Source organism: Pantherophis guttatus, chromosome 5, assembly GCF_059756535.1.
Source record: "Pantherophis guttatus breed Tessera chromosome 5, ASM5975653v1, whole genome shotgun sequence".
NCBI lineage: Eukaryota > Metazoa > Chordata > Lepidosauria > Squamata > Colubridae > Pantherophis > Pantherophis guttatus.
Window position 1 is genome coordinate 102,248,178 of NC_142067.1, and position 17,028 is coordinate 102,265,205.

At 35.8% G+C, this 17,028-nt stretch overlaps 1 protein-coding gene across 2 annotated transcripts in view; it reads left to right on the forward strand.

Moving 5' to 3' along the window:
* Positions 1-17,028, forward strand: part of EFNB2 (ephrin B2) — a 51,463-nt gene that overhangs the window by 8,466 nt on the left and 25,969 nt on the right. For both annotated transcript variants that reach the window (XM_034418590.3, XM_034418598.3), the window contains exon 2: positions 13,255-13,538. In XM_034418590.3, coding sequence (XP_034274481.2) covers positions 13,255-13,538 — 284 coding nt within the window. The remainder of the gene's footprint in view (positions 1-13,254; positions 13,539-17,028) is intronic.

Sequence of the window (17,028 nt, forward strand, 5' to 3'; positions counted from 1 at the left end):
TTACAGAATCACATATCTTCCTGTGTAAAAAATGTTTGTGAAACTTTTTTTGACCCATCACTCAAGTAACCAAATTATCCAAAGCTGATTTGCTTTAAGAAATATATAACAATGAGCACTGCGAATTTTTCAGTATTTCTCCTTAACCTTCAGAAATCTATAGCAAAAGATCCCTTTAGGCTGCAGATAATATACAAAGCTCAGGGGAGGCCCTTCACTGCTTTAAAGGCTGGTCACATCCAAGCACCTTACATTCTGCATTTGACAATGATTGCTAATGGGCTATTCAACTAAAGTATTTGCTTGTTCACAGCGAACAGGGCATGATAAATGTCCAGCAAGCTTGCAGCCTCCTTCAGCCTTTCAAATGCAGACTGGTGCATATTTATGGAAGGCAAATGACAAAAGAAGCAGCTGAATTACTCTGGCCTTATGCTTTCTGTTGGAACAAGGGTTAAAGTGATTAAAGAAATAATGCAAAAGCCTATGTCATTTGTTTGCTAACCATTATCCAACATTTAGCTTTCGAACCTACCTGTCATGTCTCATTTCTGAAATGTTGCAGATAAGGCTATGTACATTGTGATACATCAAGAAGAGGCAATTATTTATATAGTGTTTCTCTATGCAGAGGTTGTCAAGTATATTTCTTCAGGATGTTCGTTCAAGAAATCATCCATACATGTACATTTTAACATTTCTCTTACTTGTACATCTTTGTTCTGATGAGAACTTGCATTGCATTGAAGTTTGCAGCTGGAAGACTGTATTATCTCTTTGAAAGGAATTTTCACAATGCAGTGAAGAAGCCCTTAGCCGGCAGATAAGTTGTGCTGATTTCTTTCTTGAAGCACACACTAAGGCGGATGGTAAATGCAAGGAATAACTCCTTGTGTAGAGGTCAAACTCTTTCTTATGACATTGAATATTGTTCTGCTTGCGTTTTATTCATATTTATTCATACCTAGATTTTCCTTCTGGAAATCTTACTCATTAGTAGATATCTTACTCATTTAGATTAGAAGAAATTCAGCTTTTTGCAGCTATGAGTTTATTACCACATTCACTTTATATAATTACCATATTACCATTGTATATAATTTATTTCTAATTTTATACAAGTTATATCTTAACTTGTGCACAAAGTGGGATTTTCCTCCCTGGCTAAACTCTGGGATAGATTGGGCAGGGAGATAGTGATTTCTCAAAAGACATTCGAAAGGCAATGGAGCTTCTTCCATTGAGAATAGACTTGATCCTAATTTGTGCTACTTTTCTACGATCCAAATATTTTTGATAAACCGGATCCAAAACATTATGTATTCATGTATGTAAGTGTTGCCCTTTTTGAAAGTTCAGGCCAAAGAAAATTTGAACTCCAAATGGGTAGGATTGAATTGTTGCATGATCTGCTATTTTATAAGTTCCTACATCTGGATTCCAGTGAAACTAATCCTGTTAAAGATTTTCTCCTCCATCCCCTGATTGGTGATCTTTCTAGAACACCAGAGCTCTGCAGGATCTAGCCAGATACCTTTTTAGCCCAAAATTCTTTTCCAGGTGTCTGTGGGAGCTCTAACAGCTTAAAAGAAAGGTGCTTTGACACATTCATTGAAAGAGTCTTCCACAATTGATATGGGAATTTGTGAGGGACTACGTTATGGCATTTCACTTGTGGAGCATTCTGCTTTAGATCTTTTTGAAATTCATTTTTGTAGGACTATTAGATGTATAATTGTTTTGCCTGATGTGTGAAAGCACTTCATGTTATCTACTCCATAAAAAGAAACATCATTGTTACACATTATTTTATCATTTCCCAAAAGATGTGTAGTTGGACCTTAAGTCTATTTTCATTAAAATAATTGCAACTTTTGGGTCAATTCCTAAACTTTATCATTCCAAAATAGCCATTTTCACCCAATCATTTTTGTGGCTTTTAGATATTGTAGACAATTCTGAAAATACAACTGTTTATTTGCATTATAAAACAATATACGAATAAATGACATAAATCATATAAATGGTCTTCTATGATTGGTTGATACATCACAGAGAGAATGAACCATAAAGATTAATTCTTCTGAATGCTTTTAAAATACTTGATTGAAGCTAGAGAAATAGCAGAAGCAATGCTCATCCATTGCTTTTGCTATTTCTTTATTTTTTACATTGTCTAGAGTCTTTCGGTGAGTAACATCTTGCTGTTCCTTACTGGAATAATAAAAATCCTGTGGAAGACTTTGATCCTTCATTCCAATCCTGTGGAATGAAATAGCCAACTAATAGCCAACTAATTTTAATGCTTGTAACTTTCATATTCTAAATTGTAGCTCATATTGATAGAATATCAACTTTTTTGTATGTTCCCTTTGAATTAGAAAGATGGCCAACTATATAAATAAATATATATGACAAATAAAATCATCCACCATTTTGTGGAATTTTTTTTTCAGACTAGCCATTGTATACACCCCATGTTACAGATAAAAGAAAGTGTATTTTGGCACCTTTTAAACAACAGAGATCCAGCAAAATCTCAAGCATAAAAAATGAAGTGAGCCATATGGCTCTGGGACTATTGTAATGCCGTTATCATTTTATAAAGGATTATCCATACTGCTTTTGGTTTTCCTATAACTTTTCCCCAATACTGATTTGAGCCAGCTCTCCCACTTCCTCCAGCGGCACATTCTTTTTTAATTATTAAAAATGACTGGAGCATTGAGATGTTGACCAAAAAGAACAAACTTGAAAGAGGCAGGTTTTACGGCCTACATGTTCTCTTTAAAGCCAGCTTCCCACTGCCAGACGCAGTGAAGAGCGTCATTGCATTCTATATTTAAATTGGCTTCATCTGCCATTCTGGGCCACTTTGTCTATAGACCTTCATGTAAGCAACCCATCCTGGAAATGGCTGTCTATCTTATTCTAGCAGAATACCATGGTGTCTGAGGCAGTCCTTAACTCCTAACTTGATAGCCTCACTGACTTCCCCAAAAAACACTCTGCTCAAGTCCCGCCCATTTTCTAGCAAGCTGGTACTTCCACTTTTAAATTTTAAACTTCTTTATGCTTGTCTGAGATTTTCACGTGTGAAGTTGGATTTAAAAAGTCCAGCTGGAAAGTAATGTATGTGTATTTTAATATTGTTGCCTTGCTGACTCTCAGATGAGATATCCAATAAGGCCACCTGTACCGTTGGCCGTAGTGATGCCCAAATGGCAGTTCATTTGTACGCTTGACTGGATAAAAGTGCCATTTAGATTTAAGAGCATCTTTTGGGGGGGGGAGGGGGAAGGTTCCATCCTTTTGCATTTTTTGTCCACTCTCCATTTGTTTTCCTCATGCTTAATTAATTTTCACTTATATTCCCAGAGCAATCTGGTTTAACTATTCTGCAGTGCTTTATCTTTGGTGCTTTGTTCCTGGTTTTTCCCACTACTTCCCCCAATTCAGGAGAATTCTAGATTTCATTGGTGAAATGAGCATGGGAAAATCAGCTTCGTGGTGAGGACCTGAAATTCTGCAAGAGAGATTAGTTAAAAAACAGATGTGACCATCATTTCTATTATTTTAGGCTCTGCAAAACTAGTGTCACTCTCATGATTTTCTTAAAGCGTTTGTTTTGTGCAGTGATTTAAAGTAATAGATTTATATAATCTTTGTGGCAATCTTTTTTTTAGTAATGTAGTGCTAATGACACCCATTGTTACAACTTAGGCTTTTGCTAAAATACTGTATACCTAGAGGAAGAAAGCTTGGTGAAACTTTATGAAATCTTTTAGAAACCTAGCCTGGGTGAAATAAGAATGGCATAAATAATGGTGCAGCCCTGAGCACATCTATACAGAAGTCCCACTGAGTTTAGAGAGGTTTTCTTCAGGAAAATACATATAGGATTATAGCTCAACTTAATTTGATAACCACACGTGACATCTGTGGTGGTGAAATTGGTATCTGAGCAGAAGTATCTCATAAATTTTAAATACCATTGTTCAGTATAGATTAAAAGTATGCTTTGTACGTGACACATAAGTGCTGGGTCCTGCTCAGTATATGCATAATTTCAAATAAACTTTATATTGAATGCATGAAAGAGCCATACACAAGTTTTCAGTTTGATCCAGCAGTGTAGTTAGTTGTGTCACTGTCCAACACAACTCTATTTGGTTTTAACCCTAAATCAGTTTGTTGTACATCATGACATACTTTTGTTTTAACATTTATAAATTTGTGGCATTGCGTATTTTGCAGGCTTTTTAACACTTTTTACTTTTTAAGGAATTATGCTTTTTAAAACAATTCACTAAATATATAATGAATGCAGTAATTAGAGCTGAAACAGGAATTTGGAAATGAACTTTATATGGCAATAGATTGACCTGAAGGTATTGGAAATATCTATTTCTCAAATAACAATTCCCCATACAGTTGGCTTGTTTTGGGTTGTAGTGTGATCTATGCATGCATCTCTAGTAAGAAGAATTCATGCATTGTACAAATTAAAAAGAAACAGACATACATACATTATGATTTAGTATTATATATAAAACAAGGATACATCAGAACTAAATAAAACAATTTATACTGAGTCATCCATTTTAATACATTGTTTGCTTCTATTTGGATCATGTATGGTAATTTTATTTTCATTAAACAGTGTTAAAATTGGTATTTTAAGTATTTTATAATTTATATCTTGGTGGTTTTTTTCTTTGGTGTTGATGTTGGACTTATCCTGATTGCAAGGCGGGGTGCTAAGTGCAAATTCAGTTCCAAAAGAAGAAAGAATGGGTTTGAATAGGGCTAGCTTTATATATAGATATTGCCTGGGTGAAGAAATAACTGCTGCATTAAATCTCAGCTTGAAAACAGCATATTTCTGCATCCCTGTGATTTTCTTACTCAGGCAATTTTCCATCAAAGAATAATGAAACTAGAATTTCCTGTATTATAAGGTGCAGTTGTCTGACATTCCAGCCAATGACAAGATTGTCACCACTCTTTTTGAACTTGGAGTAAAAAAAAAAACCACAATTGTAATGAAAAGGAACCTCAAACTTTAAACTGCAGTCTTACATTCTGACTAACAAAGGATTTTAAGAGTAAGAATCTTTGATAGTCCAGCAATGGAAAATTATTTCTGTGTTGGTTTTGCTAGCTTTGCTTATAAGTTGCCATGCCCATTAATAAAGTGAACTAGCTGGTTTTTGCTATCTTACTTCAGATTCTGTATATATTTAAAACAAAGAACATTTGCCAGCATCCTACTACACAATTCAACAAAACTTTCCATATCAAGCAGATCTCCCCCTACCCCGTAATCATGTTACAAAAATAGCCGAAAAAAAATGATTGCCTTCTTGTAACACAAAAATGTTAGTGGTCTATAGTTTGAATACACATGCTTGCCTTTTTAATACAGCGTCAGACTCTTCTATTTTGTGGCAGCAGAAATGAAAACTAAATTTTATATCAAAGGGAATTGGCTTTCATCACAATGAAGGTTCAGTTGCATATTTCTAAGGGCAGTGGAATGTAATATTATCAGGACTTGTTTAGCAATTTTAAGATGACAGGCAAATGGATTAGGTTTACATATAAAGGTGCCTAGCACATACAGGCTTTATTCATGGATTCTGAGGTACCTTTAGAAGAGAGAATTTGTCTTCCTTCCCATTATCAGGACGGTATGTTTTTAAACAGTGAGTCACAAAGGAAGATGTTTTTGCTTGGAAAAGAAAAGAAGAAGCAGAAGTATGCAGGAGTACAGTATCATTACGCTTAATAAAATTACTGTGTGTTTATAATTTAGAATAACTGAACTAGCTTTTGTCTCCGATAGCAGGGCATTTGAATTAATTCGTGCTACTTTTATTTTTCCATGGCATTGTAGGAAAATAATTTTGTGCATTTAAGATCTTGCTACGGCTATCCTACAGTGGCCTTTAGCTCCTGCTCTCTTTCCTTGTAACCATAGCAAACAAATTTAAATGGCAGTATATTTTCCCTTCCTAGATCTAAAAAAGGAGGACAATGTAAAATAACAGAAAAGATTCCTGTAGATTTGCCTTTAGAAAAATAGAATGTTTGGGTTTAACCCTGCATATACAAATTCCTAAGCTGTTTGTTTAACTTGCTTTGTCATCCTACTTGCTACCGTAACATATTCAACAGTGTAAAGGCTATAAAATGCAGCTTAGGAGTTCTGTAAACCTTTACTTCTGCCCTAGTCATCTGCTATTTCACAGGGATTCACAATAGCATGTTCATGCTCAGACCTGTTCTAATGTTAAAGTGCAAAAGGGGGCAGTAAAGTGCTACCCAGAAAATCCTATCTTTGCGAACAGCCTTTTGTTAAAAAAAAATGTGGATTCTCATTTTACTCTTGATTTGTTATTTCAATTACTGATTAATTTGTTATTTTGGGCAACTCTTCTCCTGCATTTAGCGGTCTTAAAAATGCCTGTGTGTTTTGTGCATGTAAAAAAGTGTAAAGATCATAGTTTTAATGGTAAACATTCAACTGAATATGATCTTGTTTTCTGTGTTCGCCCAGCCCAGCATGCAATTTCCCCCACATTTTTCTTGGAAATGCTCAGATTCTTCCTTGAAGCATATTCTTAAAGTGCTTTTTCAAAGAACCTAATTCAGTAACAGTTTCCTTGCCTTCTCTATTAACAGCCTATTCCTCTGAAAACATAGCGCATACTTAAAAGAGAAAGAGAGAGAACTTTGAGGCTGAGAATTGAGATCTGGAGAAGTAAATGTGGAGTGAGGTTATGAGGTCAAGAGTTGGACTTTTGCCAAGAGGTGCAGGCATGATTCATCCAGAAGTAGTGGGAGTAAGCATCTAATTTCCCTGTGTCTGTATGTTAAGGCTTCATTCTCTCCTAGTAGTTCCACAGCCATTCACAATCCATTTCTTAAAGACACAACTCTAATTTTACTACTGATGCCTTGTATATTTCTGACCATCTGGGTTAAATAGTATTTCAGTGGATTTGAGCTTTTTCTTTCATACTGGAGGTTCTCATGTTAGTAAGAGTTCAGTGTAGGTAGCAAGTTTCATAGCTAGACATATTAGCAGAATAACCAGAATTATCATGTCTAATTTCATATTGGACATATTATAACAAAGTTAAATACCCCCCCTCTCTCCTCCCAAACATTTTTCACTTGGTAGATAACAAATCTTCCACATACCAGCTGCTTCCTTGTGTAACCAAACATGAATCAGTAAATGGATTAACATTTTCCATATGTTCTTATGCCACAGTTATGAAATATTTTGTATCCTGGTTTGGATATATATGTAGTAGATTTTTTTTTACATTTTATTTATTCTAGGACTATGTCTTTAACATGGCATCCCTCCACCTCTAGTGGAGATCACAAGAACATGATCTAGAACAGGGCTCTCCAACCTTGGCAACTTTAAGCCTGGAGGACTTCAACTCCCAGAATTTCCTAGCCAGCTTTGCTTCTAGAGACCCCCTGCTCTAGAAGTATATTCGTCTAGTGGTTAAGGCACCAGACTAAAAACCAGAAGACTGTTCTAGTCCAGCCTTGGGCATTAAAGCTGATTGGGTGCTTTTGGTCCAGTCACATTCTCTCAACCCAAGCCCACCCCACTGAATTGTTGTTGTGGGGAAAACAGGAGGAAGAAGTATTAGATAAATTTGCCATCTTGAGTTACTTATACATTGATAAGGGTGGAGTAAAAATCTAATAAATAAAAGAATATGTATTCATTCATTTTTCTGATTTATATCTAATAGAAATTAATACAAGTCTAGTAAAATAAAAGTTAATAAAAATCTAATAATAAAAGTCATGGGAGGGGGCATTGTTGCTGCTCCTACTTATCTTCTGCCTTTCTAAAGGACACCAGTCTTGGACCTCATGAAGGAGGAAGATCCAGCAGCCATTGTCTGTCCTTGGCATTGTTAGAAGTACACCCTGACCTTTTGTGAGGGGAAAGTGTCCAGGGCTGCTGGCATCCAAGGCAGGTCCAGAAACCAGAAGAAAGGGCATTTTTGACACTAATTCCAAACCTTGTTTGGATTAACAGGTTTCATTGCATTCTTTTTTGAAAAGCAGTATGATTGCAGACAATCATTGCTGGAGGTCTTCAAGAAAATATTGAACAGCCATTTGTCGGGGATGCAATAAAGATTTCTGCCTTGGCAAGGGGTTGGACTAGAAGACCTCCAAGGTCCCTTCCAATTCTGTTACTCTGTTCTGCAATACATTCTCCCTTGGGAACTGTAAAACTGTTTATACGTTTTTAAGAAACATTTTAATCTGAAGAAATTAGAGACATGACATTTTGCAATTCAAAACCTTTGTGTCATCATTACAGGTCTCGACTTACAACAGTTCATTTAGTGACCCTTCAAAGTTACAATGGCACTGGAAAAAGTAACTTATGACCATTTTTCACAATTATGACCATTGCAGCATTCCCATGATCACATGATCAAAATTTAGATGCTTGGCAACCAAGTCATATTTATGGTGGTTGCAGTGTCCCAGGGCATGCGATTCCCTTTTGCGACCTTCTGATGAGCAAAGTCAGGGAAGCCATATTCACTTAACAACCATGTTACTAACTTAACTACAATGGATCACTTAACATAAGTTAAGTGCATAAAATGGGGCAAAATTCACTTAGCAATTGTCTCCCTTAGCAACAAAAATTTTGGGCTCAATAATGGTCATAAGTCAAGGACTACTTGTATTTACAAGAATGTCCCTGATGCTATATAATCTTAGAGAATATAAATGGTAGGTGGTTGCAGCTTAGAGGTTTGTTTAGAAGTTAGCCATCAATGATAAGAAGACAAAAATGGAAAGCAGGGGTCTTGTTAATATCCCTGGAGGAAACCTAGAGGAGATAGTGTGTTTTGGAGGCTATTTCTCCAGATACTATTTCTCCAGATGACATTTTGTGAATAGACAAGCCTTTCCCCATGGCAGATATTTTGGTCTGCCATAACATGCTATCCAATTTCCAGATGTGTTCAACTAAGGTCCAAAAGATGGAGGCCATTGTTTTGGGCTTTATAAATATTCCTGTAATTGGTAACATTTCTAAATCAAGAAAACAGATCCAAGTGCAAAATTTATCTCCTCATCTCAAGTGTACACAGGAAATGGGAATGTTTGAGAAGCCTGCATGTTCATCTGTATAATCTCCTCATCACTTGAAGAGAATGTAGTGTATAAAAAGGGATTAAGAATCACAGTGTTACAAAATGAAAGTCTGTTAAGCTTATCTAGAAGCTGTTGTCCTGTTGCAGTCCTCAGTAATGACATATTCTTAGAATAAACTGATTCTGCTCAAATTGAATAATTTGAATTAAGTTCTGCTTTTATAAAAATAAAATTCCATAGTAGTATGGTAGTACTTAGAAGTAGTCTAAGCAGGTAGTCCAAGATTTATTACTGCAGTTGGAATCAGGATTTCTGTTGTAAGTCATTGCTGTCATAACTCGAGTCATCGTGTGACCTGACTTGAGTTTACGAACATTTTTATGATGGTCATAAGTCAAGTCATGCAGTTATAGATGTGAATCTAGCTTACCCAATGGCAGTTTTTGTCAGAAACTGGCCCAAAAGATTGCAAATTCACATTCCATGACTGTGGAACGCTGCAACTTGTTGTAAATGCAAAATGGTTCCTAAGTGCCAGAATTGTTATCAGATGACCACAAGGTTAGGGTGATAGTTGTAAGTCCACATTTAAGTCTTACCTCACTTTTTTTGGCAGCCATCATTAATTCACACCATTATTAATTAAATGGTCATAATTTGAGAGTTGCGAATATTGAAGATGACAAAGATGAAGATGATAGTAAAGCTAGCTGTATCAAGAAGCAAGTAAACCGATCTTAAGAATGAGAAAATATATTACTTGTGTGATTGGTCTAATAGAGACAGTTTAGTAGTTTAGTTGGTTTAGTGGTTGAGGCACCAGACTAGAAAAGTGGGACACCATGAGTTCAAGTCCCGCCTTAGCCGTGAAAGCCAGCTGAGTGACTTTGAGCCAGTCATTTTCTCAGCCCAACCTATCTCACAGGATTGTTATTGTGGGGAAAATGGGAGTCGGAAAATGATTGGATGTGTTTGCCATTGTGAGTTATTTGTAAAGATGGGGTACAAATAAAATAAATATGTTTTGATTAAATCAGATAAATCTACAAAATAGAACCATATTTGGAGGAGTACTCCCTCTGTTGATAGCAATATTTGGCCTTGGCAACTTTAATATTTGTGTAATTTCAGTGACAGAGGTTGGGAAGCAGTAGTGTAGACATTTTGTGAATGTAAGGAGGAATGGGATTCCATCCACTGGTTAAGGTAACTATGATGTGGTTCCTTGATGGTCACACTTTTAGCCTACAGGCTCTTTTTTTCCTAGTATCCGATGTTTAGGAGACACAGATATAACCAACCGACACAATCTCATGCCCTTTTCTCTAAAAATCACAAAAATATCCCATAACAAGGAGACATAAATTGTAGCCAAGTTAAAAATAGGTTTTAGAATGTACAGTAAATACTGATATAGTATGTATTCATACATTTTCAAATTTAAAATGTCTTAACTCTTGATTTTTTTTCAAGAATAATGGGATGTTTCAGCAAAGTAAAAATAAGCCCATAAATCTCTTTCTGGAGTTTGTGTATTTCATATTCAAATTGCTTGTCCCAGTGCTGAAGTAGGATAGTATAAAAGCTGGATATGTTTAGGCAAAAGGTGCCATCAATCTGTGTCTGTTGGATGGAATCCTAGTAACCATATGCAGTTCCATATTTTCTGTTGTAGCAGCTACAAGTAAGGCAAATAGCAATAGCACTTAGACTTATCTATCGCTTCACAGTGCTTTATAGCCCTCTCTAAGCGGTTTACAGAGTCAGACTATTGCCCCCAACAATCTAGGTCCTCATTTTACCCACCTCGGAAGGATGGAAGGCTGAGTCAACTTTAAGGCTGGTGAGATTTGAACTGCCAAATTGCAGGCAGCTGGCAGGCAGCAGAAGTAGCCTGCAGTACTGCGCTCTAACCACTGCACCACCGTGGCTCAAACAGTTAAAGGAAGATTAAATCCATTTTGTTTATCTGATTCTGTATATCCACCCTAAAAGTTATATATTCTCTGTCTGCCTCACCTTACATTTATATTCATCGAATACTTATTTGGGCTCCTCTGCTTCATTTATATGATTTCTTACTTGAATAAAAATGTACAGAGGGAGTGAACAGTAAGTCAATTGTGGGGCACTTTTTATTTCATGCTTTTGCGGCCAGATACACCCAACTGCTATAGATGTATGTAGCTTATACCTGCTGTAAAATATCACACTGCACTTTTTAAAAAGAGGATAGGTGCTTCAGATGTTTAGTACCATGTGTGGGATTCAGGAAGTTTTTGATCAAGCCCAAAAACTGTGTATCTGTTTTAATTAGCTTGAGCACTGCCAGTTTATGTACCTTTTCCAAAATGGGTGGGGCATTTAATTTGTTATCAGCTACTGTAAGATATTCATAGTTTGCCTCCTTTGCTGAAGGTTTATGTAAATCAGAGGTGAAATGCTCCCGGTTCGAACCGGATCACCTGATCCGGTAGGGATGACGGCGGGTGGTTCGGAGAACCGGTAGCAAAAATCCCTGCCCCCCCCCATGCCCAGCTGAGCTGTGCGATCATCAGAGGCTTTTATTTTACTTTTAAAAGCATTTTTTCTACAACCTCTTCAGCCGAAGAAGTTTTAAAAGTAAAAAAAAAAGATTGCGCGCCACAGCTGATCAACCCCCCCTTGCGCGCTGTTCTACTTACCGCATGCTTCCTTTTGGTGTGCACTGCTTGCGCGCATCTCGCATTTGGTACATGATGTGCACTGTGCATGCGCGGCCAGTGAACTGGTAGTAAACCGGTTCAGATTTCACCACTGATGTAAATAGTATATAGCAGCTTTAACTGTGTGTAAATGCAAACTTTCAGATTTTTATCTTTCTGATTAATGGCCAAGTTAAAATTATGACAACTCTCTATCTGCAGTAATCTGAGTTATTCTCATCTATAAAATCTGCATGCCTGGATGAAATTTGTGCCTTTGAGCCTGCCTTGGAGATGCCAAGGCAGGCTCAATCCATTTATTTTATATTTTTGATCATGTGAATGTCTGCTGTGGAGTCCTTAATATAAACTGCTGGAAATAACTATTCATTAAGAAGCCAATTTCTTCAGTAATGTTTTCTCTTACAGTAAGATAACTGCCATGAAATGTTTAGATTAGGAGGTGTTTTATATTAATATTAGAGGGTATTAATATTAGGGAGATTCTGCATCCATAGCTTTAAAAATATTAATTGGGACTCATGCATCATAGGCAGAAAATAAAGATTGCAGTGACTTTTTTTTTGCTTAAAAAGAGTACATTTATTTGGAGTTAAACCAATACTTCAAGAAATTATTTTCATTTAAACCTTAATCTTTGTTAGGGCTTTACATTAAGGTAAACTGAGTTGCTTGAATAGTGAATAGCCAGTTTTAAGTAATTTGAAATATTTAATGTGTCTGGTTGATACTAGGAACATTTAACAAGTTATTGGTGCATGTTCTAGTTTTAACAAACAAAAGTTTTACTCTTTTGTTTTATGTTTCAAAAAGATGAGCTGAAACCTTCCTAAGGGATAATAAAATGGTGTCATAAGAGACGGTCAAATGTATATCCAGTGCTTGGAAGTTACAGCTGCTGTTGGTTCTCCATATGGCAGACTAGGAGAGAGATGCTGCTACCTCAGTGGAAATAGTTGTTTGTCGTATAATGAATTGCACTAAATAGTTTTATCCAATACTTTATATTTGGATACTAGATCATATGATCCTATTTCATCCATTTCTTTGACCCAGTATCTCTTTGCATAGAACAAGCTTGAGGACAAAATATTTCATTCATTCTTGTTGAATGAAACTTAATTTGAGTTCTTAAGGTAGATTCATTAAAAGCAATGGAATTCTGTGATGGTTAACTTAAATCATTTTGGATTTCAACTTGTCCATAGTAAAGAAAACTAAAATTGGGTTTCTCCTATTGTTATTTTCATAGCCTGGATTGTATTGTTGTTGTTGTTATTGTTATCATAATCATCATCATCATCATCAGTTTGTAGGTTTCTTTTTATGGACATGATACTTCTCTTTATCTAATGAATGACTTTTATCTGTTTGTTTTTTCTTTTAGATTCCATCCTGGACAGGGATTAGTACTGTATCCAAAGATTGGAGATAAACTGGATATTATATGCCCAAAGGTGGACTCTAAGACTAGTGGTCAGTATGAGTACTACAAAGTCTATATGGTTGAGAAAGACCAAGCAGACAGCTGTACTGTTAAAAAGGACAACACTCCTCTGCTCAACTGTGCCAAGCCTGATCAAGATGTTAAGTTTACCATCAAGTTTCAAGAGTTTAGCCCTAACCTCTGGGGTCTAGAATTTCAGAGAAACAAAGACTATTACATCATATGTAAGTGAACAATAACTTTGTTTCCTTTCTTTTTTGGTCTTGCTATTTCTTAATTTATTCATTGTATTCAATCAAGTAAGAAACTTAAAGGATTTATATTATTTTCATTGAAAGTATTTTCATGGTAGCTTATTATTAACTTCCTCTTTACTATTTTTAGATCCTGTTTTATTTCCAGGTTTTCAGACAACTGGGGTAGGCTGAACTGTCAACATTAGCAATGTAATTGATGGATACCTGGGTATTTTAATATAGTTTAAATAGTATAAAGAAAAAGAAAACTCAGTTATACTAGAAATTAAAGGACAGTATCCCACAGGTCATCTTTCTGATTTAATACAATTTCCCTAAATCCCATTTGCAATACTAAGACATTGGTTTTTTTAGATGTAATAAGATACAATAATATTCAGTCAATGTTCATTCAGTGATAAATAACAATCCTAATTTGTAATAGAATGACACTTTAACCCTTTCAATGTGTTTGGCAGTGTGTTTCCTATACACACATAACATACAAGAAAAGTGATCACAAAGTGAGGTAATAACTTCAGATAGAAAACATAAAATACCATTGGAGTAAATTTTGTTGGTATTTGCATGAACAGTTTTGTTTTCTTCTTTCTTGGTTACTAGATATTTAAATCAAAATGGAGTATGGTTAGCTGGTACAGCAGTGGTGCCAGGAAAGAGGTGAAAGAATGGGTGGGAAAAAGCTAAGATGCCTTGTCTTGTGGGAGGGGTGCTTTAAATTTGAGTGAGAAGAAGAAGCTGGACGCTCCTGCTTCTCAAGAGACCAGCAGGGCAATACGTAGGTGTAGTTGTTCTTCTGGCAACAGATCATTGCTGTGTCCCAGTCATAATTGAGTGATACTAGCATGTATTTATGATGGTTGCAGTATTCCATGTGAGCACCATTCATGACCTTCCCAGACAGAGTCCCACAAGCAAAGTCAATAGGGGAAGCCAGATTCACTTAACAAGCATGTGATTATCTTAACAACTTTAGTATTTCAGTTAACAATTTTGAGAAAAAGATTGTAAAATCAGGTTTGACTTACCTAACAACTGCATTCCTTAGCAGTGGAAATTCTGGTTCCAATTCTAGTCCTAAATTGAGAACTACCTTTAATCAGTGGTGGGTTGCTACCGGTTCGCTCTGGATTGCACAAACTGGTAGCGGTGGCGGGAGGCTCTGCCCACCTGCCTGGATGTCTCTGTGCATGCGCAGAAGCTTCTGCACATGCACAGAAGTGTTGCGAATGTGCGTGAGTGCCTGCGAGCAAACCGGTAGCAAACAAATTTGAAACCCACTACTGCCTTTAATCCATTTATTTGGAAATAAAAGAAATGATTTTATTAGGTCATTCCTATGTAAGTAGGCATAGTATTTTAGCATAGTATTAAAAATTATATATTTTTTAAAGAAACCTTGTCTTTTATTTATTAGTCCAATTTATATGCCGCCCTTCTCCGTAGAGTCAGGGCGGCTTACAATGCATTATAGCAATAGCCTGCATATTTTTTGTATATACCTGCTTATTAGGACTTTCGGCCCCTAAGCGGCGGTGTTCTATACAAAGTTGGCTTATTGCCCCCACAATCCAGGTCCTCAATTTACCTACCTCGAAAGGATGGAAGGCTGAGTCAACCTTGAGTCTGGTGAGATTCTAACTTGCACTAATTGCAGGCAGCTGGCAACTAAGTGCTAGCAGTTAACAGCACTTTAGTCCCCTGCACCACCGAGGCTCTGAATCATTCCTGAAAAAAAAAGTGCCAACAAATTCCTTTTATGTATATTCATTTAAAAATTGTAAAGAACAGAATGGGACTAAAAAAAGTACTATTAAAATTAGCAAATTCATCATATGTACAGTAAATATCATTAATAAAATTCAAATGTCTGCTGTTCAGAACAAAAATAGAATATTGAAAATTTAATTTGGTGCAGGTATGATCTGTTTTAAAATATGGCTGTTGTAATTTTACATGCAAGACTTTTCAATGCTTAACACTTCTGAGAAAGAAGTGAATCAGTAAATTTTATATTGCTAGAATAAAAGCTACAGAATTCAAACTAGTGATAGTAGTCAGTACTCCTTATGAAAATGTACAGTATAAACAGGTCCCTCTGTGCTCAAATAGCTGTTACAAAATATATCAGTTATTTAATGCTTTGGGGATTAATTCTCAATAGAAAGCCAACTGTGACATAAATGGTACCATTTTAATTATGACTTGAGACTTATGGACAAATGGATCTTATGGAAAACTTATTATTGTTAAGTAAATCCATAAATAGGACTCATTTTCTTCATTTTTGTATAATTATTTCATTATGGTAATACAGTATAATAATTACATTTCCGGGAGGATTATAGCATTCTTTAGGGTTTAGAGAATTCACATCTTTCAGCCTGGTGCCTTGGAAGTAGTATCAGACTTACTGCTGTAATAGCTTAGGGAAAAAAATTGATAGGATCTTATGGTGGGTGGTGCCTTCAAGATCTAATTTCTGATCACAGGTCAGTGTACAATTCACTGAAAAACCTCATCAAAAACACTATTTCATAAAAATCTGACCATATGTTGATACTTTGTCTCACATGAATTTTTAAATAAAATAAGTTTTAAAATTTGCCTATAAGTCATATCAAAAGCCTGAATCCAGATGCAAGAGTCAAATACCTGTATGTGAACAAAGTTAAGTAAAAGTCTGAAGAAAAGTAGCCAAGTTGTTATTTTTCTTATCTCTTGATCATTCTTGAAGAAAGATGACATAGCACAAAACAGAAAAGAAGAGAAGAGACAGGGGGTAAATCACAGAATAAATAAGAGTAAAAGTGCAAGGAATAGATTACATTCCTACCCTTTGTAACTTTGCTATGTAGAAATCAGTACAATAGTAGATTTACAGCAATTGAGTCTGTCTTGATTAGTGTAACAAAATCTTCTGAGGTTTGGTTAACTTAATCTATAGCTCTGTCTGTGTATTTTTATTGGGAAACCAATTTGATTCCTTCCAAGTAGTCTTATAGGGAACCATTTCCAGATATTAGTAACTATTGAAAGTATTTCTCAGTAACAATACTTGATAAGATATATTCTCTCATCCAGTTAATAATTCTTTCATGAAGGCTTTTGTGATCCACTTCCTAACTGACAGTTGGCAAGAGGAAACAAATATAAGATCTTGGTTCTTGAACTGACCATAAGTAAGGTCAGAAAAGGAATGACTTTCTCCTTGTCTTCAATTTTTTAACCAGCCAAGATTCTAAAACTTTTGACAACCTACTGGTAGTAGTGGTAGGTAACTTTGAAACTGTTTACCTTTTTTAGCAAATGGCTCACAATATGATTGTAAGCTGCCCAGATGGTAAAATGGGTCCCAAACAATCATATAAATAAGTAACGTAACTTTTAAGCAGAAATGAGAATAGTGAACTAGATTCAATTACAGATAATCCTTGCTTAATGATCAGCAACTGTT